Here is a 24492-nt window from a genome sequence, read left to right as displayed (position 1 = left end):
TATAAATATATTTAATATTTCCTCCTTTTTTAAAGAAGTGTCTCTTGTTATTTCCTATTTATTTTATTTTATTATGTCTTTCCGTTTATCAAGGAAAACATTAAGTGCGTTTTAGTTACTTAATGTTGAAAAAGCCACCAGCGAACTATGTCATTTCCACCCACTGAAAGCTATCCTATCCACTACAACTGGAACATTTATCATTCTAATTGGTAGGTGCATTTAAAGTCAGTGAACAGAAAACAGTAAGCAACTGGAACAAAATGAAGCAGAGGGGTAGCCACTATATATGGGGAATCACAGACTGTCACTTTAAATGTGAATTCAAATGTCAACATAGTCCTCAAAACAACAATCTAAATGTGTGAATATTCATAAATATCATAGAACTGTGGGAAATGCACTTGAATAAATGTCTGTTGAAGGGCTCTCATATGGCCCCACACTATGTCTGTACCATGGTTACACCCTTGCATCCCCCTTCACATGATCAACAAGAATGATTTGAGTCTGCTGAAGGCCATGGGAAGACCAAAAGTCGGACCAAGGACGTCTCAACATTCAGTCCTAAATTACTTCTTAGATGTCATTATGTTTTCTTACAGCAGGCTATAGTTTTGGTAAACCATAGGGAAGATGCAAAGTGATCTCATGCTATTATCTTTGATACCATGTGGTTGCATTTTACTAAAGAAGATGCAAAAAAACTCTTCATCATCCCTCTTTCAGCCCTGGTACGAAAAATGCTTCAATTTGAAAACTAAATAAAAACATAAAAAATAAAATAAAAATGTAATAGTTAAAATTACAACATGCAAATGGCACCGACTCGGCTCCTGACTGCATTTGCACCTAAACACCTTAATAACTCAATTCTCTCGTCGTGGTTTCACATATTACTCAGAATTTGTGGTGCTGATGCTGCACCCTCTCCTACCGCGCCTTCTCCCTCTCCTCTCCTTCTCACCCCCCCTCCTCCTTTTGGCAGCAGCACTCTCATATTATTGGTGTACTGGCTGCTGGTGTATTCCGTATTTACTCTCAGGAAGACCCCTCCCTCAGCGACATGCAACCCGACCTGCAGGTGAACAGTTCAGCCGCAGCTTCCCTGTTTCCTCCTCACACTCCGGCTGGAACACTTGCGGAGGGCAAACGATGCGCTTCGCTCCAAAAAAAGAGCCAAGTTGCCTGTAGGATTTTAGGATTCACATACGGGACGCGGACCCGAATCGCGTCCGGAGAGCGCGTCTGGAGGTGAATGCGAAGGCAGACGAGGTGATGGTCTGAACTGGCAGCAGTGTGGGCGTAAAGGTGAGCCGTCGGCTGGGTTTGTTCTGTTTTTTTGTTTTGCTTTCATAAAAGTGGTGAAATCCTGGTTGTTCTCTGTCTTCTGAGCCAGACAATGTGCGGGGAGAGAACAGGAGAGGGGCAAAGTAGACTAATATAGAAGAGTTCATCTTTCACCCACAACCAGTTTACATTGCGCACTTGTGTACTTACATGAGTGCTGTGCCTTTTAGCTTTTATTTCCATGTTCCCACATCTGTAAACTTCACTGTGGTTGCGACTGACAGTTATTCTCAGTATTTGCTTATTACCGCCTCGATTAATCCATTAACTGCTCGGGCTACAAAGACCTATAGTGAAAGTCCAACACGACCTCTTTTAAAAGTCAGGTTATGTCCGAGCAGCAGTCCAAAACCCAAGTTTACAATTATATAAAAGAGAGAAGAGCAGCCCATCCTCACATTCAAGCAGCTGCAGCTACAGAATTAGTGGTATTCTTGTTTTAGAAATTACTTAAATGATGAATCAATTATCAAAAGAGTTTCTAATTAATGTTCTGTTGATCAATCAGCCAATTGTTACAGTTCTTTTGCCCCACTGTTTTCCTTTCATGTGCTTGTTTACTATTAATCTGCTTACAGCACACACATAAAATAATCATTATGAGATCAGTTTGATGGGAAAAACAGCTGCTTATGGAGATTTTGAATAATAGAGTCGTGCAATTTAACTATACTATAAATATAGTTTTTATTTTTGTATAATATTCTTGCTGTAACATATTGAGTACTACAATACACTGCAGTGCTATAATTTTAGTCAGAGAGTTAAACACAGGTGATAGATATAAAAGAACATGCAGCAAATGTTAGAATTGAGTAAAGGTGTTAAATAGAAAATTGTAAAACAGCAAACAGTAAAAAGTTAGGTGTAAAAACAAGAAGTCATCAGCTTGCATTGTATTGGTGGGAAATATGGGGGAGGAGTATGGATTACTAACATGTATGGATCAAGTTACACTTGTTCCAGTAGTTACTAACAGTTGTCGGGTGCAGATGATGCCAGCAGCCATCACTGCTGTATTTGAATGTGGATTACAATTTATTTTTAGAGTTACATGCATGTAATGCCTTATTACATGTTCTTGCTGTTTATCTTTCTTTGCCCATGGTTCATAGGCAACTGTTTAGTGCTGGTAGTGCAAGTAGATTATTACTACTGTAAAACTAGAATAAAAAATAAGGAGATTCATTTCTCTCTCTCTTCTTTCCTCTCTGTCTGTGTCTCTCCTCAGTGTCATATTAGCCATCCACTATCAGAGGCTTGTAAACCTGACATGTGTACACCCAGTGAGAAAGTAACCTGAGATCCCATCCTGAGGGAGTACCAGGATGTGTCCCACTGCATCAAAGCTTTTGGGCAAGATCAACGTTGGAGGCAGCTGTTGCAACCCTGTCGCTGCAGCCTTGCTGCTCTCCCTGTGTCTTGGCTTCCCTCGCTCTGTGGCCACTTGCCCACCCTACTGTCTTTGTACCAGTGATATAATTTCATGCAGCGGCCGCAATCTGTCCGTGCTGCCCTTTGATCTCCCAGGCTATGCCACACGGTTGGACCTGAGCCACAATGCCCTCACTGTCCTGCCTGTGGACTGGATTTCCCGACCGTTTGACCGGCTTGCTACACTGGTTCTCAGCCGAAACTCCATAAGCCAAATTGAGGCGAACGCCTTCGCTGTGATGCCGCATCTCCTCCACCTGGACCTCTCTTCCAACCAGCTAACAGTGCTGAACTCATCCATCTTCACTGGGTTGAAGGAACTGAAAGAGCTGCTGCTGTTTGGCAACCAGATCACCCAGATTAACCCAGGGGCCTTCAGTGATCTTCACAGCCTACAGAGGCTCTACCTCTCTGGGAACAAACTGATGGCGTTCCCTCTGGGGCTTTATTGGGAACCTGGATCGCCTCGTAATCTGACCTTTCTCGATCTGTCATACAACAAGCTCTCCGTGGTGCCCGTCCAGAACCTGCTGTCTCTCACCCAGCAAGATGGAATTTATTTGCAGGAAAACCCTTTGGTCTGTGACTGCGCTTTACTCGCCTTGTTGGAGTACTGGATGTGGAAACAGTATCGCCCCCTGGTGGACTTCAGAGATGAATATCCATGTAGAGACGATTCAGGACCAGGGTCTGAATGTAGCCAGCAGGTAGTGTTAGATATGCCCCTTGAGGCACAGACTTACCAAGTAGAGCCTGGTAAATGGCTAAGAGTGCCATGTCCAGGATTTGCTTCTCCAGCCCAAGGGGGGCTGGTGGTGTTCTGGGTTACCCCAAAGACTGTGGTGAATTCATCAACCAATGATCCGGATGACCACATAATAGTTTTCCCCAATGGCACCCTTGAAATCCGATCAGCCGTGATGGAGGATTCTGGTATGTATGGGTGTGTGACAGCACGCAGGCGCCACTATGACCCCAGTGAGTCTCTGGAGGTCAGCATAGTGGTAGGAAACTTAAGCAGTACCTCCACCAGCGGCTTGGCACACCGCAGTGGTGCCGAGCATTTCAACACAGCATTCACCACCCTGGCTTCCTGCGTGGTCAGCATCATACTAGTGCTGCTCTACCTCTACCTCACTCCATGTCGATGCCGGGAAAGCCGGGGCGGGGGAACGAGAGGGTGTGGCGGACGAGCCATCATCCTCTGTTCAGACCCCAGAGAGGTAGAGTCAGGACAGCGGAGGTCAAATGGAAAGAGGGTGGCTTTCTTAGAGCCTCAGACGGAGGACTCTGATATTGGTGTTCCAAAAACACCAGCAATGAACTTGGGTCATGTTACCACTGAGGGAATTCTCAAGAATGGAAGTAGGACAGTGGGACAGGCCCTCATAGACCCTGCTCACGTGGCATAGCAAGAAGATTACCTTTTGCACATTCCTGTATTCTTACAGTCTGAACCCAAGTGTTTTTTTCATTGTCTTGTTTCAGTACATAATGAGAAAATCCATTTAATGTAAAGTAGTGTACTGTGATTCTTGTGAAGTAGGTTTGCGCCGTAGGGTTTGGGTGTTTGGTCTGAAGCTGAAAATGCAGCCCTATCGTGGGCAGAATTTCAATTATGTCTCGACTGTAAGTGGTGTCTGTTTTCTATAAGAGGAGTTCATATGGAAATTTGACTGTTAACGCTGGAAATTGTTACTGCAAAGATCACAAAGATCATATAAATGTGGGTGGTGTTTTAAATTGGGCTCAGAGGAATATGCACACCTGTCTTGATAAGCTGCTAGAGGCATTGATGGTTATTATACAGTATATGCATTGTGAATATTGGCAGTGACCCTTGTTATTTTTAACCATCTGTCTCTGTGCTGTGGAACTTTTTCATGTTTCATTTTCAAAACATGTGTGTCGTGTGTGCAATTATCTAAACTGTTGTTTTGCCAGACCGCTACACACCCTATTCAAATGATGTTAATCAAATATAACCCTGTGGAAGTTCCTGTTTAAAAAGCAAAAAGAAACAATACAAAGTAAGACATAGACTAGCCTAATGTGTTGTTATTAGGTGAAACCTAGAACCTAGAAAATGTTTACTTTGCAGAAATACAGACTGGTGTTTAGTTGGATGAAAATCCATTTGATGAACTCAAATGTGGTGGAATTCTCTTGGAGGGGTGGTCCATCCAGATTGGTTTCCCTTACCCATGTGTATTTGCTTAGGTTTTTCTATATCAATCTGAGATTTCTGTCTCCATCCCAATACAGTGGAGGTGAATTGAATTTTGGTTGTGTTGTTCTTAACACTGAAAATTACATTTAAAGCTGCATTAATCAATGGGTCAAATGACTTGTGCAATGTGAATATAATTACTCAAAGTGATGAACAAACTAAGAATTACAACCCGATTACACTGTTCTCCTCAGCTCTCTGGAGCATTTTAGTGCCTTTCAGCTCATTGTTTTGGCTTAACAGGCCGAAGCTTTACTGTTGTAGCTCATCAACCCTATTTCCAGCCACAGAAGGCAGCTATTCTCAGCAAACAGCACCAATAAACCTACTCTACGCCGCTCGCTCAGCAGCAAATGGCAGACAGAGAAAGATAGCGACTAGCTGGTGAACATAACAACAAAACTAAACTAAAAAAAGAGTAAATACTGGGCCAGAAACATGGCTCCAAATGTATGCTAATGTTGCTCTGTGTCTGCTGAATGTATAAATAGGCAACAGTTTGCCAACATGTACAGCATTTTAACTTAATTAGATGATAATATGTCACTGTTGTTTACAGCTTGTTTCACTGCCCCAAGTGACTAAAAAAATCTATTAATACTGTCTTAAAATAATTAGCATTCAAATTATGCAATGTCAGGCCAAACGCATAATCCACAGACCTCACTGAGCAGTTTTCTTTGAAACTTCTGTCTAGTGAAGTAAATTGTCCTTTCAAAAACTGTTGTCTTGTGGATCATCCAGGCCACATACAACCATATCGTCCACAATGCACTGTGCTACAATGCTCAGAATCTCACTCACTTGCTTTTAAAAAGTGCAGGAAGATAAACATACTCACTTAAAAGTAACTAGAAATTTGCATTTAAAGGTTATTTTCCAAAAAATAAATCCAGGGTGAGCATGGCCCTGGATGCCCCTACTTTTTCTGGGTTTTCTCTACCCACACAAGTTTGTTACAGAAAGAATAACATCAAAATAAATGTGTTTGACCATAATCAAAATTCCATTGACATTCATTGTATTGGGGTGGAGGCAAATAAAAACCTGTATGGCTACATATAAGACTTTAATCTGACTTCAACCAGCAGATATATATTAAATAACTACCGTTATTTGAGCACTATATAAAAAAAAAATAGTACTATGTTGACACCGTGGAAAAATCAGTCCACAGAGGTGTCAGAGTATAGGTCTAGACCAGCTCACCTGGAGCTGGTTTGGATTGACACTTGGACACATGTCAACCTGATCCCTGTTCATCCTGTGAAAAACGGACTTCTCTGCTACCCCTCCACCTTGTTACACCGACCCACAGCTTTACAAACAGCAGATTCCCGGAGGAATTGATCCTTATCTGTTCAGACAGGAGCGGAGTTTGGGCTCTGCGATGAAGCCTCACTCAGCCCAGATTAGTGTCACAGAAATCAGGAGGTTTGCCGGCTTGCCCCAAGCCCACCGTGACCCACATTCCCCTGTCCTCCCTTTATTTGGTTTTTATAGGTGTGTGGAATAAGTTTCTGTGGCCGTACATGTCCATGCTACCAATGTCAGAATATTAACTTGTTAAAGTTTGCTCTGCTCTATTAGACGCAGGATCATTTTAAGTAGAGCAGTGAAGGTAACTCTTTGTGAGGACTTCAAGGACTGATATTTTTAGGTATGAAATAAAATGTTTCAATTTGGAGGATAAGTGTGTTCTTTTATCCCTGCAAGTGACAACAGTAATACCCATATTTGACTTGTTTAGGATCTATTTTCACCGTGTTTGGCTCCTCTCTGGGGATCTGGTGCAATCTTTTTTGGATCTAAAATGAAAGGAGGCAGTTTGGGTGAAAAATGAAAAGTAGTGTTACATCAGAAGGATTTAAGGATGGCAAATAACCTCTTAGTGAGTCAACAAATCGCATTTTCAAAAATCCTCTTACGAGCCTTTTCTATGGCCAGCTGAAAAAAGCAAAACCCTTTAAAGCCTTCTTGTGCACTTGTTAGTCAGTACTTTTCCAAGGGGAAAGACATTTGATATGAACTTACACTAATTAAAGAGTAGTGTAATGGCAGTGAGGACAAGGAGGCAACAGGCCAATGGCAGGTGTTGAATAGGTTTCAGGTAGTGATGGATCCCATTGGGACTAATTTAAGCGTCCCTCGCCGTTCGCTGTGACAGGGTGCTTTTCACAGGTCAAGACAGTGACATTTGGAGAGTGTTGCAGGTGTTGTCAGTCCAGTAGAGAAAACTAGCAACTCTTTTCCCCATTCCAGTTAGCAGCTTGCTTGTTAGTCACTCCACTGAATAATATTTGAATGATAATGACTGCAACAATTTATAGTAGAAATAGCACATAATAACTGTAGCCTCATTTAATATCTTCCCTTTATTTATTATTGGTTTTAAAGTGGCACTCCACAGCTATTACACACAATGATTACCAATTATCTCAGGCTAGGTTTAAATACAAAATATTTATAAAAACACATAAATGTGAAAGCATGTGTAAGGTGTAAATACAACACATTTATGGCAGAAAGCCTGCGTTCCAAACTGAGGGTGTGGAGTTTGGGCATTTAACAGGGAGAGTCTGAGGGTTGGGTTGTGCTCAAACAGAACTAGTTTATACGCATGGGAGTTTGATTTGTTTTTTGTTAGGCCGGAAGGAAAAAATTGGCTTTGCTTATTTGAATTTAGATCTATTTTTGAGTTTGGGGACTAAAAGTCAGGATATCTGATTATATTTTATATGCCTAACTCAGTGCCCTAACTTTATGGATGTGCAGTATTAAATTGATGCAGTGACCCTTTAATTAAATGTTTGCACATTTATGTGGCCTGTGATACTCAATACACAAGACCCAGAATAAACTGGAGCCAAAGACTGCTGAACCAGTATATAGATTTTATTTACAATGTATGAAATATAAGATTTGTCTCCATTCAATTAAGTGGCTGCAAGGGAGTTTTCTAGAAGAGCTGAATGCAGTACATAATAAAAGGAGGGATGGAGTAAATTGTACAGTTAATACATAAATCAAATCAGACATTAAATGAGCAAGCAAAAAAAAGAAAACAATAGTGGTTCTAGACTACACCATCATGGAGGCTAGTGTGGGGTTTAACAATGAAAGAGGAAATTGCCACAAAATATGGAGGCAAATTATGAATAAACCAACACTACAAATCAACACTCAAATGAACCTGCTCACAGCAAGCTACGGTGACTCAAAACAACACAATAAAGCACACACACAAGACAGCTACTCTACCACTCAGTCCCCCCTTTAACATCAGAAAACCCCTCAAGAAAAATAAAACAGAAAAAGGTGCAGTAGATAGACTGACTAAAATCTTTCTTAAGATTCCTTTGTTTAAAGTAGTTCCCTCCCCCTGTTGGAGGCATGCAGGTGACTGGAATCTATATTTATAAAGGAGCATGTTAATATTGTATTAAGGGGATAACATCTTTGTGCTGCTTGAGCATACCTTGTTTCTTGGCTGTGCCCAAACAGTCACTCTAATTTTAGTCCCTCACCAAAAGTAAAACATTTCTAACAATAATCTTTAAAAATCTTTAATTTGATTCTATGAGCTGGAAGAAATATTTTAAGGTTCTACAGTTTCACCATCAAAATCATGCTTTTAAACATATTTTAAAAAAAGGGAGCCTACCAAATGAGACACCAAACAAAAGTTGGCCTCAGCTGCTCTCTCAGGTGGATCTCAGTGCAGGAAGAAAAGCCCAGGTGAGCAGCCCGTCCTTTTCCCCGGGTCCTAGTGCTAGATGTTTAGTTACATTCAATTACAATTATATGTATGTACAGTATGTATATATGTATGTATTTACTGTATATATGTGTTCATGTATCGGTCTGTATATGAATATTTAGGTATGTATCTGCATATATGTACTCAGTGTATATGTATCTTATTCTGTTGTATTCTTTAATGTCTCTTGAAGAAAAACTCCTCTCTAAAGTATTATTTCTTTTGCACTGTACACATAATCACTTGTTGGAATAATATGTTATTACAGGTGATTTTTCCAGTTCTACACATATTGTGGGCAAAACTTGCTTTTGCTGCTTACAACTGTCTTGTAAGCACCTCCTTGGAGTTGAAAGGTTAGTTAACCAGAATTAAAGGTCCAGTGTGTAACATTTAGGAATTTAGGAAATATTGCATGTTTCTTACTTTAGCATCTACAGAGGGAGCAGGTCGACTTCTGTGGAGTTCATTTTGGTCTTCTCCGTGGATATTTTGCTTTTGGTCTTGTCCCTGGGTACTTCTTTCCTGGTTGTTTTTTCTGTCCTCTCTTTATATAGAGCGTATATATTGTTCACTGACATCCCCAACGGTGGGAGCAGTCAAAAAAGCAAAACATAGGCTGACCGGCTCTCCTCTAACCTTGATGGTCAAAGGTTCAAACTGTTAAGGCTCAGGATCTCTGTGATCTGCCGGCTCATTGCCATCGGAGGGTAAGGACTCTGTAGGAGAAAGATCCTCTGCCTTTTATGATTATTCCACAGCCATAAGTTGTTGCTGTCCGTGGCAGATGAGATAATGATGGTCAATATGTCTATCTGTCTCTGTCCCTATTTGTTTATTGTTGGTAATGACTTTTAGCCCTGTGTTAGCATTAGCGTGACCTGGTGCACATAGATACAGTCCATGTTATGCATCTTATTATTGCTAAATATCATATGTAGTTTTGTTATATTCAGTCATTATAAATGTTCTTGTATTCGTTTCTGTAATTATGTAACAGCATACTGTAGTGGTGGTCGCTCTGTTTCTTTGCACTAGTAGGTATAATAATAGAGTAGCAGGAGTATTAGTATTATTATGAGTTTCTAGCGTTCTAGTTTAGTTTTTATTATATAAGTTACAAAATTCTCCTGAAACCTGCAAAATTTCAATAGTCGGACGCCACAGAGGCGTTTAATCTTCTCTGTGCCCAATATAAATGTGGTAATTTCCTGACTATCCATAATTCAAATGCTGGAGGAGTGTAATGGATGTGTGGGTTGCAGTTGAAATAGGAACCTTAATGTGAACACATTCAAGACAATGGGACCATTTAGCAAATTGTTTAATTATCATGATTTTATTAATGTTGGCCTCTTAACGGTGCTGACGATCCTCTGCGTTCTGACATCTGGATCTAAAGCTTTATAATGTGAAAAGACATTAAAGTTTTACTGTGATCTTCACAAAATACTGGGGATCGAGCCCCCTGTAGACCCGCTCTTTCAAAAGCAAACGTTACTCATGATAATTAATACCTTTCATTCACCTTCAGTCTGCATGAATTTGATCGAAGCTTGTGTAATTTTTCATTAGCTCTTTTTGGAACCAAAAGTCAAATTGCAGCACGTACAGTAAAAATGATGTAAAATCTTGTCAAATATTCTTACTACATGAATGAAAAATTAATGCCATTTGATGGATACTTCCTCACATTTGGAGCATGTGCAACCCCAGTGGGAGTTTATCCTCTAATGCTCGCAGCACTTGTGCCACACCTTATACATGCTCTACACTGTAACCATTTCCAGAGAGTAATGCTGGTGACATGCATAGAACAATAACCATAAAAAATGCACAACTGCATATTTGCATTTGTTTAATTTTTTATAACAAATATGAAGAAATATTGACACAGTAAAATATTTAACAGCTAAATAATGGAAACAGGATTATGAGAGGTAAAATGTGTGTCAGACCTACAGTTTCTTATGAGCGTCATGCTCTGCAGAGCTTGTACCATACAATATATTACAAAGGAAAAGGGATAACAGACAGAAAATCCATTGCCTGCGGGATAAAAACAACATATCAAACACACGTTTCTGTAATAACTGTGAAAGGCTTGATGATGAATTTGCTGCATCAATAAGGTAGGGAACATGTTTCAGGCTTACAGTGCGAAAGTTTATTAAATCCTGCAGGGTTTTGCCCTGTATTCAAAATGTAATTTCTTTGTAAGGTCTCACTTCCATCAGAAGTTCTCCTTTAACCCTTGCAGGTCAAAAATAGTCTGTTTTTATTCCCCTCAAGATTTAGTAGAGGAATGTTTTCCATATTATATTCTACATATTCATCAAAACAGTCACATTCACATACTTATTAGCTTAATAACATTACTATACAGTAGTTGTTGTGGGTGTGGTGTCATAATAAAAAAAAAAAAAAAAAATGGATTGTCTCTGCTACTTAAGGGGCCTGTATAGCCCAGGTTAGGGGGAGCTGTGGTGTTTCCAGGAACGACAATCGAACATTCACATCCACTTCATGCCATGACTGGCTAGCTTTTTATGGATGTATTCCAGAAAAAACAGGAGAAACTGACAATCATCACAATTACAACAATTATCCTGTCTCCCCCCTCTCTACGACAGCTGGCTTCTCACCTGTTCGGAATGACAATAAACAAATCTGACTTCTAACGAGGTCGGATGACATGTTGTATGAACTAGAATAATCTGGCCCTTAGCCTTGTAGCTAAGTAATTCAGTTCAGTTCAGTTGTATTTGTATAGTACCAAATCATAACAAAAGTAATCTCAGGACACTGAGAAAGAGCAGGTCTAAATCGCAGAACCAACAGTTCCCACCATGAGCAGGCACTTGGCGACAGCAGCAAGGAAACACTTCCTTTTAAGAGGCAGAAACCTCCAGCAGACCCCGGCTCTAGCAGGTCATATACGTACATATCAATGTGCCATTTTTATGTTTCTTTACATGCGGTGTTGACATGGTTGCTAAACTGAAGAGAACCAGGATTATCAAACAATTACTACACAGTTTCCTCAGTTTTCTAAAGAGCATTTGAGACTACACATGAGGAATTGACTGGAAGGCTGCCCCAACTACCAGCCCTGTTCATTGAAGCATTAGGGAGGTGTTGGGTGGTAAAATTAACAAAATAATAAATAAATAAACAAATTATTGTGTAGAACTTTATTTATTAACAAAAAGTATTCGTATTCATTCTTCTTTGTGAAAAACATGAAAGGCTCTATCTAGAGCCAGTGTTTGGTTTATCCGTTCTGGGTTCAACATGGTGGACTCCATAGAAGAGGATCTGCTCCCTCTGTAGATAAAAACGGCTCATTCTAAGGTAACAAAAACAACAATTCTTATTTTCAGGTGATTATAATGAAATTATATTATAGATTATAATGATACAGTAATGAAAACATAGCTATGAATGTTATATTCCATTTCTGCCAGTAGATCCTCCTAAATGTTACACACTGGACCTTTAAGACGCTTTTCTAGCAGAATATGCAATCTTCACTAATACTGTAAGTGACGTTTTTAAGGAGTACAAGGGTCAGAATCAAAACACTTGAACATCATTTTGCAATTTTGCTTAGACTGATAAAAACCCCCAGTAAGAGCTTAGGAGAGAGAATGGCTGTTCATCATCAACTAATATGCTTTAGTTTAAGGAGCACATCAGCGAGAGTGGAGGAGGCAGAAAGAGGAGGGAATGTGATTCAGTGCTCAGAGAGTGATGTGAGCTTTTTGTTGAAGGGATGAGTGTTCAGCCCACAATAAGATAGGGAGGAATTGTAATGTTATGACTGTAGATTAGAGCCAGACGAACCTGATGTTGCAGACATGTAGGATAAGCTTGCCAAAGCCACAAAAGAAAGCATTTCGAACTAGACGGCATGATTATGAGCTCATATCACACTTCATTAAAACATGCAAAGACTGAATGTTACAGCTTGTATTTGGTGCGATTTTGAAGCTGTGTGCTGCAGGCATTGTTAGATAATTCACTGGGATTCACAGGATACACAGCACATTACCTGTGAAATTACCAGTGAAGTCTCTCTTAAAAATGACTTGTGGAAACAAACATCTGTGCAGCCTAAGTAGGCAGAAAAAGGCACCAACCCTGCAACGCTTATAAGGCTTGATGCTAAAAATGACACCATTTGGATGTGGCTTTTTCATCTCCTTCTACCGGAATAGAAGGACTGTGATTCAACTTTTAAATCTGACGTTTCATTGATGATTTGAGGATCTCACACAGCTCTTAAACCCTGTTCTATGAGGCCTGTGTGTTTTCCAATAATCAAGGTAATAGGACCAGGAAATTTCCTCTAAGAGAAAAAGAGAGAAGGTCAGGCACTCAGGCTAATCACTGCCATGAATAAAGCGAGATCATTTGCAATCAAACGCTAATGATAGCAGTGTAATGATGTATAAAGGAACTCAACAGAATTTTAGGCACAGGAAGCTTGCCAAGGACACAATTAATTTAGGTTCATTTCACCTCAGGCCTTCTGGTTATAACCATAGCTGTTGCCTCCCCTCCCCCATACTTCACCCAGTCTAGGAGGGTGTAGGATTATTGCAAGAGATTGCATGGCGATGTCTGTCAAGGGAGAGATAGTGTCAACATCAAATTCTTACCAAAACAGTATCTAGGCCAGTTATCTGCTTGTTTCTCAGCAGTGAGAGGAAAATGCCAAATGCATATTCTTACATGACTTCAACCCAACAATGTGCAAGAATTCAACCTGTGACTGCTCCACATTCTCATGAGCCAAACCTTTTGGTTCTTGAAATTCAGTCAGTCATTATGTCAGTTTTTTTTTTTTTCATTCACTTAACCTTTAAACACAGCTTTCATTTCCATTCAAATGGAGCAGGTGTTGAGACACTGAAGACAAAGAATCTCATTCTTTCTTGTCTTTTAAATCTCTTCTTTTATTTACCTCAGAACTTGCATCACATTTAAAACAGCTGCTATTTAAGGGTTGAAGTAATACATAACATTTAGTCTTATTGTTGAGAATAAGGAACATTTGTGACATTTTTTCAGGAATTTTACTTACTTATAAAGTAGGGTCGTTTTTTTTTTTTTTACTATTATGCCGCTGTTTTTACTGCCTCATTTCATTGAATTCAAGGGGAATCCAACCAAATCTGACCTTGTAGGCATTCAGAATAACTATATAGAAATAGCATTCTTGCTGATGGTCTTATTTGTTTATGTAGGACAAACAGAGGCATCAGTATTAAATGGAGAGTTTCATGTTCAATATCAATTCCTTGGAGGTTGAAAAACCAATTAATAACGCATTAAAGCTCCTCTTATTGATATTTTTGTGTCAACAATGGCTCAAATGAAAGGGATTTCACATTATTTCTCAGCTTACTGTTTTGGCTTTGAGTCACAGGCAGCTGTTGAACATAGGATTTAGCAGCTAAAGAGCCAGATATTTCTCTCAAGAATTGGTGGAGACTATCAACATATATAATAGATGAGCGACATGACAGCTCCTCAATAGTGAAGCCAAAACATCTTGATCGCCCCCTGGTGGCTGACTGCAGTATAGGTCACAAAGCGCTGCATCCATGTTAGCAGATGGGATAGCAGTGTTCATCTCAACCATGTTATTCTAAGGTTTAAATTTAGTTATTTAATGCTATAAAAAAGGTTTCATATCTTGATGGTTTCACATCATGACTGACATGATTAAGAGGGCCAGGCAGGACTTCAATACCGCGGCGCAAACCCTGATCACTACTGCACAGACTTTAGCTCCAATGACATCACCAGTGCAAGATGGCAGCAGCCGTGTCCGTTATATTTTTGCTTCATTTTTGTACAGTGGGCGAAAGTGAAGACATGACGTCCATCTTTTATATGTTGATGGTGGAGACTAAAACAGAGCTAAAAGAGGAGTCTGTCTTGGACCAAGATCATTTACCGGAGACACGACTCCAAATTAATTCAAGTAGCCAGAAAATCATATAATGTAGATTAAAGTGTTTATGCCACCTGTTACAGTGTTCAGATATAGCAAGCAACAATAATAATATCATTCACTGTGATTATAATTTCCAAAAGTGGTTAGTGTGGTTGGCTGCGTAATATGGAATTATTCAAAGTCATCCATAGACATCCAACCGCAAAAAAAATACTGTGCATGGTAATTATAGTACTGCCTAGCATTTATGCTAATAGCGAGGTAATCACACCCATCCTCATTCAGTGTTGTTCTGAGGCTTTGTTGTTATAACAGACTTAATGAACAGGAGAAGACAAATGTCTGTGTCAGTTTAAGTCATCAAAGTGATTAAAGTTTTTAATGGACCACATACTGTAAGCCACCAGCATTTATCTTTTATTTAATCATCATTGTTTTTTAAACATATTTATTTGACTCAGTCTCTTATGCTACAGTAAGTGCTCACTGCTGCGTACCCTGCAATCCCCAGTGTCCATCAATCAAACAGTTTAATAGTTTACTGTGGACTCTGTTGATGCAGTTTGACTTTTATAAATGGAAGTCTTTTCTGTTACTGTTTAATTACACTTGCTACCGCTGCTCATTTAAACTTGTTTATTCCAAGCTTGAAATGTTAAATGCACCACTTCCTATGCACGTATAGATTTTTCTACTGAAGAGCCAAAACATGGTGAGAGATTTATTTATATTTAAATCTTATTAGGTGCAATTTCTCCAACTTCTACATGTGTAGTTAGTATTGATTTCAACCCTTTTCATGTATTCTCATGTAGAGCTGCATGTAAGGAAGCCACACATTGCCCTTCAGCAGACAATTACAGGCACTCAAAGACAGCCAGGTGTAAAGTGCAGCATCCAACCCCCTCCTCCTTCACTGTGATGAGACAGTAGGAGAAGTAAAGCCTGAATACTGAAGGGACAGATGGAAGAAATTCGCCGGCCAGAGATACGGCAGCTGAAGCTGACCCAGATTCCATGGGAAAGAAGGTGAAAGGAGCGCTTATCTCCAAAGTAATTTCCTCTGTGTCTGAGGCAGGCGATGACAGATTTGCCCTTAAAATTGTCTGATCAAATATTTCAGTGTGCATGTAGGGTCGCAGTCTGGGCAGGATGTGAGCGGCTACCCATATCTTCATCATGCTTTTAGGCCTTATTATCTGTCCACTGTTGCACACTGAGAATGTGACTGTGTGTGCCTGTATTACCAAAATGATGACAGCCGAGTGACCTCACAAGTCTTGGGATAAAGTACTTGGTTTGAAGGACTTTCCCACAGTTTCTACCTGAAATTAGGACATTTAGAATAAAAGGGACATTAACTCCAAAATCACATATTTTTCCTCTTACCTGTAGTGCTGTTTATCCATCTAAATTGTTTTGGTAGGTTATTGAGTATTGGAGATATCGGCTGTAGAGATGTCTGCCTTCTCTTGAATGGAACCAGATGATACTCGGGTTGTTAAAAATACATTTGAAAAACTTAAAAGCAATGTCTCTTTCCAGATGCACGCTTCTACATAGTGTATTATTACTCCCATAGTGTCATTTTTGCTGTTTTCAATGAAAAAGCCTTCAAACTGACCATAAGCTAGGGTATATACTCTTACTGTATATCCTACAAACAACATAACAACATACGTTTTCCCCAGGTTTAGTCCACATTACATTGATTATGTAACGTTAGTAATTAAATAAGTACCTGCCTATTTATAACATTCAACATTTGGGAGACCCACAGTGGTGTTTGCTTTCCATTTCCAGAGATGAAGCTAGCATAGCAAGGATAACCACCTCCCACATTTAGTCTATTTGCTAACATTAGCATTTATTCCCATGAGGTTTCTTTCTGTTCATGCTAACACCTGCTGAGTCATAAGCTTTCAAAAGGTCCAGTGTGTAACATTTAGGGTCTACTGGCAGAAATTGGATATAATATTCATAGGTATGTTTTCATTAGTTCATTAATCACCTGAAAATGTTGTTTTCTTTACCTTAGAATTAGCTATTTTTATCTAAAGACGTCGTGGGTCGCCTTCCCTAGCGGCTACCATGTTGAACTGCCATGTTTTTTTGGCCCGAATGGACAAACAAACAAAAAATAGCTCTAGATACGACCGTTTGGGTTTTTCGTGCGTTTAGCGGCCACTGAAGTTTCTCCCTCACGCTTATAGACACTGGTCCTTTAATCATGGCTAGGACTAAGCAGTGGCTAACAATGTTGTTAACTGGGTAAGTGCTTGTGTGGCTGTTGAAATTGAAGTGAACAGCAAACTACTTTAAATGCCCTCTTATACAGATATTCAAACCAATCAAATGACCTCCGTTGGAACCAAAAATGTACAGTCCTTGGACAACACTTATGTAGCGGGCACTGAAGAAAAATAAACACCACTTTAATTTCTTCTTTCTGGTATTTACAGAGTTTACCAAATTACCACACTAATTAGAACAAACAACAAGAATATATGGGGATAGAAATAGAAATGACCCCGTCAGAATGAGAAAGTGAAACGCAGGGAGAAAGGGAAAAAGAGGAAAAAAAGAGGGAAATAGAGACGGACCTGTCAGCTGTGTCGTCCTGGCAACTGCAGCCAGGAAACAGCAGGAGTGTTTTATTTTCATGTTTCTTTGTTTTCGTGGCGTTTACAGCGATGAACCAGGATGTGACATCAGGGCCTCGCTGTCTAATGTCTGTGAGTGCAAACAACCTGCCAGGCAGCGTACAAGCAGCGCTCGTTATCTGAAATTTGTAGCCAGGCAGCTGGAGCCTTGATATTTAAAGGAGGCGGTTTCTGGCACGAGGGTGATTCATCTGTACGGCGTGTAGGTTACGATCGAGGGGAAGAAAACATGTGGTGGAGCAGGGCTTTCTGTTTCTTCTGTTTAAGCCTCTAATGGATTCAGATAGTCCATATAAAAAAGCTCAACTGGACTGCTGTGCACACTGTGGCTCTAAATGATGATACTTTAATTTTTAATATGATATAACTCCTTACAAAACAGAGTGGAAAAAATAAAATTGCAAATGAAGATTCGAATCAACTTAAAAGCATGGCATAAAATCAGTTTTAGTAAGCTTAAAATTGCAATTGCATTAAAGAAATTTTGAGACTGATACAACAAAGGTTTGGCTGCCTTTCCTCTTACATCTTGAAAGAGAAACATTTGTGCAAGTTCAGCAATAGCCTGAAGAAAAATAAAATGGTCCATTTAAGGGATTCCAGTGTTGGCACAATGCTGATAAAGCCAGTCAGACAGAGCCTGGGGATGTGCCACATTGATGGACGAATTAAATTAAGTTTCTTCCAAATTGCTGATTGCCAATTTTGTTCTGACTTTATATAGAGAATGCAGATCCCAGGTATTCGTGCATGTAGAATTCAGTTTCCTGCGGCAGAACAGCATCTATGGTCAGCAAGTCAAGACAGCAAAGACTTTGGTGTTTTTTGGCCTTTGGAGAGAGTAATAAATCCAACCAATCCAAAACAAAGTGGTGACTGTGCTAAGAGAACCACTACCTCTTTAAAGTCCCCCTCCAGTCAAAAAAAGTTTCTCTTCTTCCTCCTACACTGTGCAGAGTTTGACTCTAGAGGCATGTTTTCACATTCATCTGCTGAAAGTGGAAAGTTTCTCTGGGCTCAATGAAAATCTGATTTTAAGGGGTGGGGCCTACCAGCATGATTTGTGACATCACAAATAGTTTGGAGGTCAGTCCTGGTCCAGTATACAACTTGTACAGTGTGATGTAGAAACTTGAATCCACCAGTTCCACCAGTGCACATCCACTGAGAATGGACTTTACAGTGAAGTAGTAGACATCTTGTGTCCAGCAGGAAAACTAGATTCTGGAATTTTAAAGAGGTAAAAGGAGTAGATGACTTTTTAAAGATTTTAATGTGGAAATTATACTTTTTGTGAAGAAAAAAAAAACATATCAGACACACATTATTGTTCCAAGCAGACTATTTGTACTACTGGGAGATCAGAAGTATTAGGAAAAGGTAATGGTTAAACTAATTTCACCTAACAGCTAGCACAGCTGAATGGCACTGGATACTGGAGTGGTATTAGACCCTGCTGATCAAACTAAAGACTATTAAACCTGCATTAAATTATATTTTAGCCAGTTTGATTGCAGTGCAGACTACAGTTGCCTATCTATGCCCAGCAGACACAAAGCAACATGAGCATTAATTTGGAGTTGTGTTTCTGTCCACCTGAAGAATCTAAGTCCAAGATTCACTCTTCTTTTAGCTCTGTTTCGGTCTCCATCAACTCCTGAGGGAAATGTTTGGATTGACTAGTGCAACTTTAAAGTAAGAATTAAATATGCATTTTATAAAAAAATAAGTCAGATATAAATATAATCAAGTAATGGATCCCTTGTCAGTTGGCTGGTCACATGTCAGCTAAATAAAGAGACCAAATGGAAACGTGACCTGAACATTTTTGGTCATAAGGACAAGAAAAGATATTGATGATCTTTTTCTTAACGTTGTTGCTCCACAATTTGGACTTTTTGAAAATGTTCTTTAATTGCAGTCATCACAGTTCACCTTAGACAAACAAGAGCTGCTGAGATGTGCACTCAGAAACACCTGTCTCATCAGTATACATCACTGCAACAGCAGAGTGTCCCACCTATTTTAAATGTATTTGCCCACTGGTGGAAAACTGCCACAAAAAGAAACAGAACAGAAGACAAGAGTGAAGAACAAACCTTGCTGAACTCCAACAAGAGACCTTTTTCACAGCAGCCATTTTGACATGAAATAGTAGGGTTAACAGGTGTTACTAATGATACTAATTAAGCTTGACCTGAATGGAACGGAACCTTAATTAGTATCATTGGTAACACCTGTGTTTACCCTACTGTATCATGTCAAAATGGCAGCTGTGAACAACAACAATTACACGGACATCAAACATGAAGGGACAGAATTGAGTCTACTAATGTCATACAAGTAATGGCATGCTTTAGGATGATTGTAGGATATTATTTGGATGATGACACACATGCAGGGGCGCTTCCAGAGGGGGTGGCAATCTGATTATCCTTCCCTCTTCCACTCCAACTGTCGAGGCTGTAGCTCCATTTTAAAGCTAGAGTGAAGATACTGGTATCAAATAAAACTAGATGAACTACTGGAAAAACTGGCTTGGCCATTTTCTGTGTGATCCCATGACCTCTGACCTCAAGATATCGGAATGAAAACTGAATGAAAAATGGGTACTTGTGAGTCTCCCACTTTATGCTAATCCCATGCAGTTTGGGTAAAATCAATGCAGTTTTTCTATGTGGTATAAATGTGTTATTTTGACCTAGTGTATTTGACCATTTCTGCCTACTGGGGTCCATAAACAGTGTTGGAATTGCATAAACTGGGAATGACTGGAAAACTGAGACACATACTTGCCACCCTGACTGACTTGTATAAGTCAGTGCCACCAACCCAGTCAAACAAGGTGAGAGGCCTGTCCATTACACACATGAAGAATGCCATCAGTGTCCACTGGAGGCAAAGTGAGTCCACAAACCCCCTCTACCACACCTCACCTCACTCCACCAATTTCACTGAGTGCCGAGCTGCCAAAATGCAGGATATGAGGAAATGTCAAATATTATCCTCTGACAGCCTTACGTAACTCCTGAGCGTGTGTCAGCAGTAATCCTCTTAGAGAGGAGAAGAGTCGCCTTAATAGGAAACAAAACACAGTTTGCCTCCCCTGTCCCCTGCTTTTAATAATCAAAATGGAGTTTGCGCAAAGGCCCCCACACCAGAGTAATCCATGCTGGAGGAAAAGCCTCTGCTCTCTAATCTATGATTATTTGTATGTTCAAAAGGACCAGATAGTGATCGACATTGGGTAAACAGATGTGTTTGGGTATTAAAAGGCATCTGCAGGGATGTCCCACACAATGCCAATCCCGGTGGCATTGTGTTGTCGGACAAAATCAAAAGAGTCTGACGTGTAGAAGGTGATGCAAATTCATCCACACAGTCAAACGTTAAATGCAAACTCTGATATTTGAAATACCTTTTCCTCGTATAATAAATGTGAAGGCAGTGTTGTGTTTCCTCATACATTATTGAGTGATAAAGGTGAATGTCCAACTGATCTGAGAGGAATAACGAGCTGGTTAGCCTTGAGGCCAGCTGCACAGTGATCAAATCTTAGTTTATATTCAGACAAAGATGTGTGAAGGTTGAAGGATGTTTAACACAGTCAACACATTCCCCCCTTTCATCTCTCCAGTGGTGCACCGAAATACTGATGTATTGGGATTGATTTGACAATACATGTTCAATAGTTCAAACGTAGTGATACTATTATTATTTAATGATATTATTATGAGAAGAATGACAATAAACCTATGTGACAGTCCGCTGCTGCTAAAGTGTAACTAAATACTCTGACCCCCTCTGGTGGTGTGAAAGAGAATTACTAGTTTAAGGGACATTTCAGCACTAAATCAAAAATGCATATTTTTCATCTAGATTGTTTTGGTGAGTTTCTGAGTATAAGAGGTATCGGCTTTCTCTCCAGTATAATGGAACCAGATAAATAAAGAATTCAGCATTTTTGTCCCCAGAATTCCTACCTGCTTGCCTGTAGACACTTTTGGAAGTGGACACTGGTTTGGAATTAATAAATTGGAAGTATAATAACTGAACACTGTCTCTTTCCTGATACTTTCTACCAAATTATATCCCTTTTTGAGGAAACATTTGAGAAAACTACAAACCCATAAAAAAGACACAGATAGTCAAGTCAAATTTCTTTACAATAAATAATGTTTATTACTGCAGTTATTCATCTAGTTTCAAATGGAAAGCATTTTCAGTTTAAGCCAACTGTGGGCACTGCCACAGCTCAGACAGAATAGATCTCTAAGCAACATTTATTGGTGGGATTGCTGACCGAGCAATCCCATCTATGTTTTTCTCAGTTTCTGTTTATCGGTGGGACTGCTGGGCAGTAGCTGCAATCCCATCTATCCGGTCTTCTCCGTTTCTTTTCATTACTCTTCTTTGTTCACACCGTTTAACTTAAATGTTCAGCTCATTGAGGACATTCTTGGAACTACTTAAGTGTTTGTATCTTTCACACTTTCCAAAATATGTAACATTTTACTGGATATTTTTACTTTGAAATAAATGTGCAGAATGTTCAAAATAAGAGTGGGCGACATTACACAAGAGTGCGTTATACTCTTCTTTAAAAACTCTCCTCAACTTCCTCTTACTCCTGCGCAGTTATACGTAATTTCTTCATCAAAATGTAGAAAAATTCATCCCCTTTCCAACAATGTAACTATCCTACACATTTGGCGCTGTAAGCCTCAAAGTGTCAGGAGTACCATTCCACTGCACCATTGACTCCAATGTTAACTGAGACCAGAAAGTTCAGGAGCAAAGCAGAAAGGGGGAATTTTTTAACTCACAGTTTCCCACATTCGTGACACCACAAACACATGAGTTAGGAATTGTGCTGTTTGAGTAATAAACTAGAGCAGTGGTTCCCAACATTTTCCTCTTTGTCAGTCTTATGTATTTTTTAAATACATTTTTAACACTCTGGTGGCTATTGTTCTATTAGACAAATTACATAACAATTTACTTTACTTTAGCTTTTATTCAAAGTAAACCAAATGCTGACGTATAAATATATTGTGTATATTTCTTACGTTTCTTACACGCCTTGAAATCAAGAAGGCCTTGCGATCCCCCATGAAGCTTTGGCGACCTCTAGTGGGGGCTCCGACCCCCAGGTTGGGAACCACTGAGCTAGCGTTTGAGTGGTCCGTCTCTGCTTAATCTCTGAACTGTCAGAGGCAGGAGTCACTCAGCAGTTACCATCACCATGGCAACCGTCAGTTGCGGGCGGGGACACACAGCTGAATGAGTTTAGCCAATCAGACTGCTTCTCTGATTGGACTGCGGTGTCACAGTCGCTTTATTTCAGATAAACACAGGTGTTAACTTACAAACATTTGAACACTTTACTAACTGTAAGATAAAAATAACTGTAACTGCTATTTCTTACTCTTTTCCTTGCTTCCTGCCTCTCATGTCACACTCCTGTCTGACCGTCTGGGTTCTCTCGCCAGCTAACTGCAGTTGGTGGACTCTGAACTGACGTGATGCACACACACACACACACACACACACACACACACACACACACACACACACACACACACACACACACACGCACAGGCACACAGATACACGTGCACACAAAGCACGGCCCTTCAAACAAGGACCTAATTTTAGAAATGTCCACATATATGTCCAGTTAGGAGAAACACATGCATGCATGCATGTTTAAAGGTGTAAAAAACAACTGACTGACATTTCTGTGAAACTGCTGCCACATACTGTATCTCACAGAAGGCTTTAAGGCAGCAACACAGGTGTTAGTGATAACAATGACATAGACACATGGTCATAGGCACACATAGACCCACACGCACACATACAACTCAACTTCTAGTACACAGTAGCTCATTGCAGTTGTTATTGGGCGTAGTTCTAAGCTGTTTTACCCTTATTTCATCTTGAATAACACCTCAACTCCTTTGCACACTTTAACTCATTTAAGTCCTGAAACTAAAGCTCCTAAACCTTTCATTTCTTACACTAGATTTTGCACCCTTCACCCCTTTCCAACTATTCCCACACTAACTGCTCCTTCATATAAAGTAAAGCTAGCAATGCAGTTTAGCTCCCAGCCATCCATCAGGCAATTCTGTTCAGCTCCCATCTGTACATGAAGCAATACAGTTCAGCTTCCAGCTTTTCAAGCAATGCAGTTTAGCGCCCAACTCTACATGAAGCAATACGGCTCAGTGTCAGCTTTTTAGCAGCCAGCAATCCCACCGCAATTTCTGAAGAAATTGCATTCTCTAGTTTTTATTGCACTACACTTTAGCAGAGCAGATGGCCTGACATTCAATTAAATGCCTTTATTTACAATAAAGCAAAATGTGAACTCCTCCAACAAGGAGAAATGTAAACAGGGTTTGTCATTCAGTAAGCTCAGGAGAGTTATTTCTCTCATCTAATACAAGAAATCTGTAAAAGTTAAGTCTTGCTTGAAATCTACATTCAGGATCTGAAGACATACGCTGTTGAGAGTCCAAAGTGGTAGAAACTATCTGGAGGAAAAAAGAAAAAAAAGTAGCAAAACCTGCAGCCAAATGTTCAAGAGGACATCTGTTATGTATGCAGACACATGGGTTCTGTGTCCACTGAGTGGCCCTGCAGGATTTGCAGTTCATCAACTGTCCACTAGGAGGTGCTGGTCTGACATGGCAGGAGGAAGGTATGAGGGTCCAGTATCATGCAGGAAACCCAGCGCTCCTCTCCTTCCTCCACTGTGCAGTGAAAACCAAACACCAGCTGATAACCTGGGAATAAGAGAAACTGTAAGGTAAGGCCTGTTAACACTGGGAAACATACAGCGTTATACTTTAAATGTTTTCATTTCTATTTTGACACAGCTAAGGTCTGGAAATACAAAAACTTTGAATGAACTCTGTATGAATTCTGTTTTTGTTATTTTTTGTTGAAACTTGATTTTGGCCTTTTAAAATTCATTTTAAATTGTTTTCGACTATTCTAGCATGATTTCAGTAGATTTGATCTGTTCTATGATAAAATGTAATTTAACTGTTAGTGGACTAAAACTGAAACTGGATGC

General features: G+C 39.8%; 2 protein-coding genes across 2 annotated transcripts in view; one reads left to right on the top strand and one right to left on the bottom strand.

Moving 5' to 3' along the window:
* The first annotated feature begins 949 nt into the window (after window positions 1–949).
* On the top strand, window positions 950–6701 carry LOC127358858 (amphoterin-induced protein 2-like). Its single transcript, XM_051392348.1, has 2 exons — window positions 950–1311; window positions 2582–6701. Exon 2 carries the CDS (start codon window positions 2679–2681, stop codon window positions 4194–4196), a length of 1518 nt encoding a protein of 505 aa, XP_051248308.1. The 5' UTR covers window positions 950–1311; window positions 2582–2678; the 3' UTR covers window positions 4197–6701.
* Window positions 6702–21563: 14862 nt separating this feature from the next.
* Window positions 21564–24492, bottom strand: part of LOC127358848 (anoctamin-4-like) — a 48589-nt gene continuing 45660 nt past the window's right edge. Inside the window, exon 29 of the mRNA XM_051392326.1 lies at window positions 21564–24199. The gene's annotated coding sequence lies outside the window, so the exon portion shown is untranslated. The remainder of the gene's footprint in view (window positions 24200–24492) is intronic.

This window comes from Dicentrarchus labrax, unplaced genomic scaffold (genome assembly GCF_905237075.1).
Source record: "Dicentrarchus labrax unplaced genomic scaffold, dlabrax2021, whole genome shotgun sequence".
Taxonomy (NCBI): Eukaryota; Metazoa; Chordata; class Actinopteri; family Moronidae; genus Dicentrarchus; species Dicentrarchus labrax.
The sequence above is the reverse complement of the archived record's forward strand: the minus strand, read 5'-3'. Positions and strand labels throughout refer to the sequence as shown.

Coding starts and splice junctions, on each gene's coding strand:
- LOC127358858 (XM_051392348.1), top strand. CDS start 2,679: ATGTGTCCCACTGCATCAAAGCTTTTGGGCAAGATCAACGTTGGAGGC.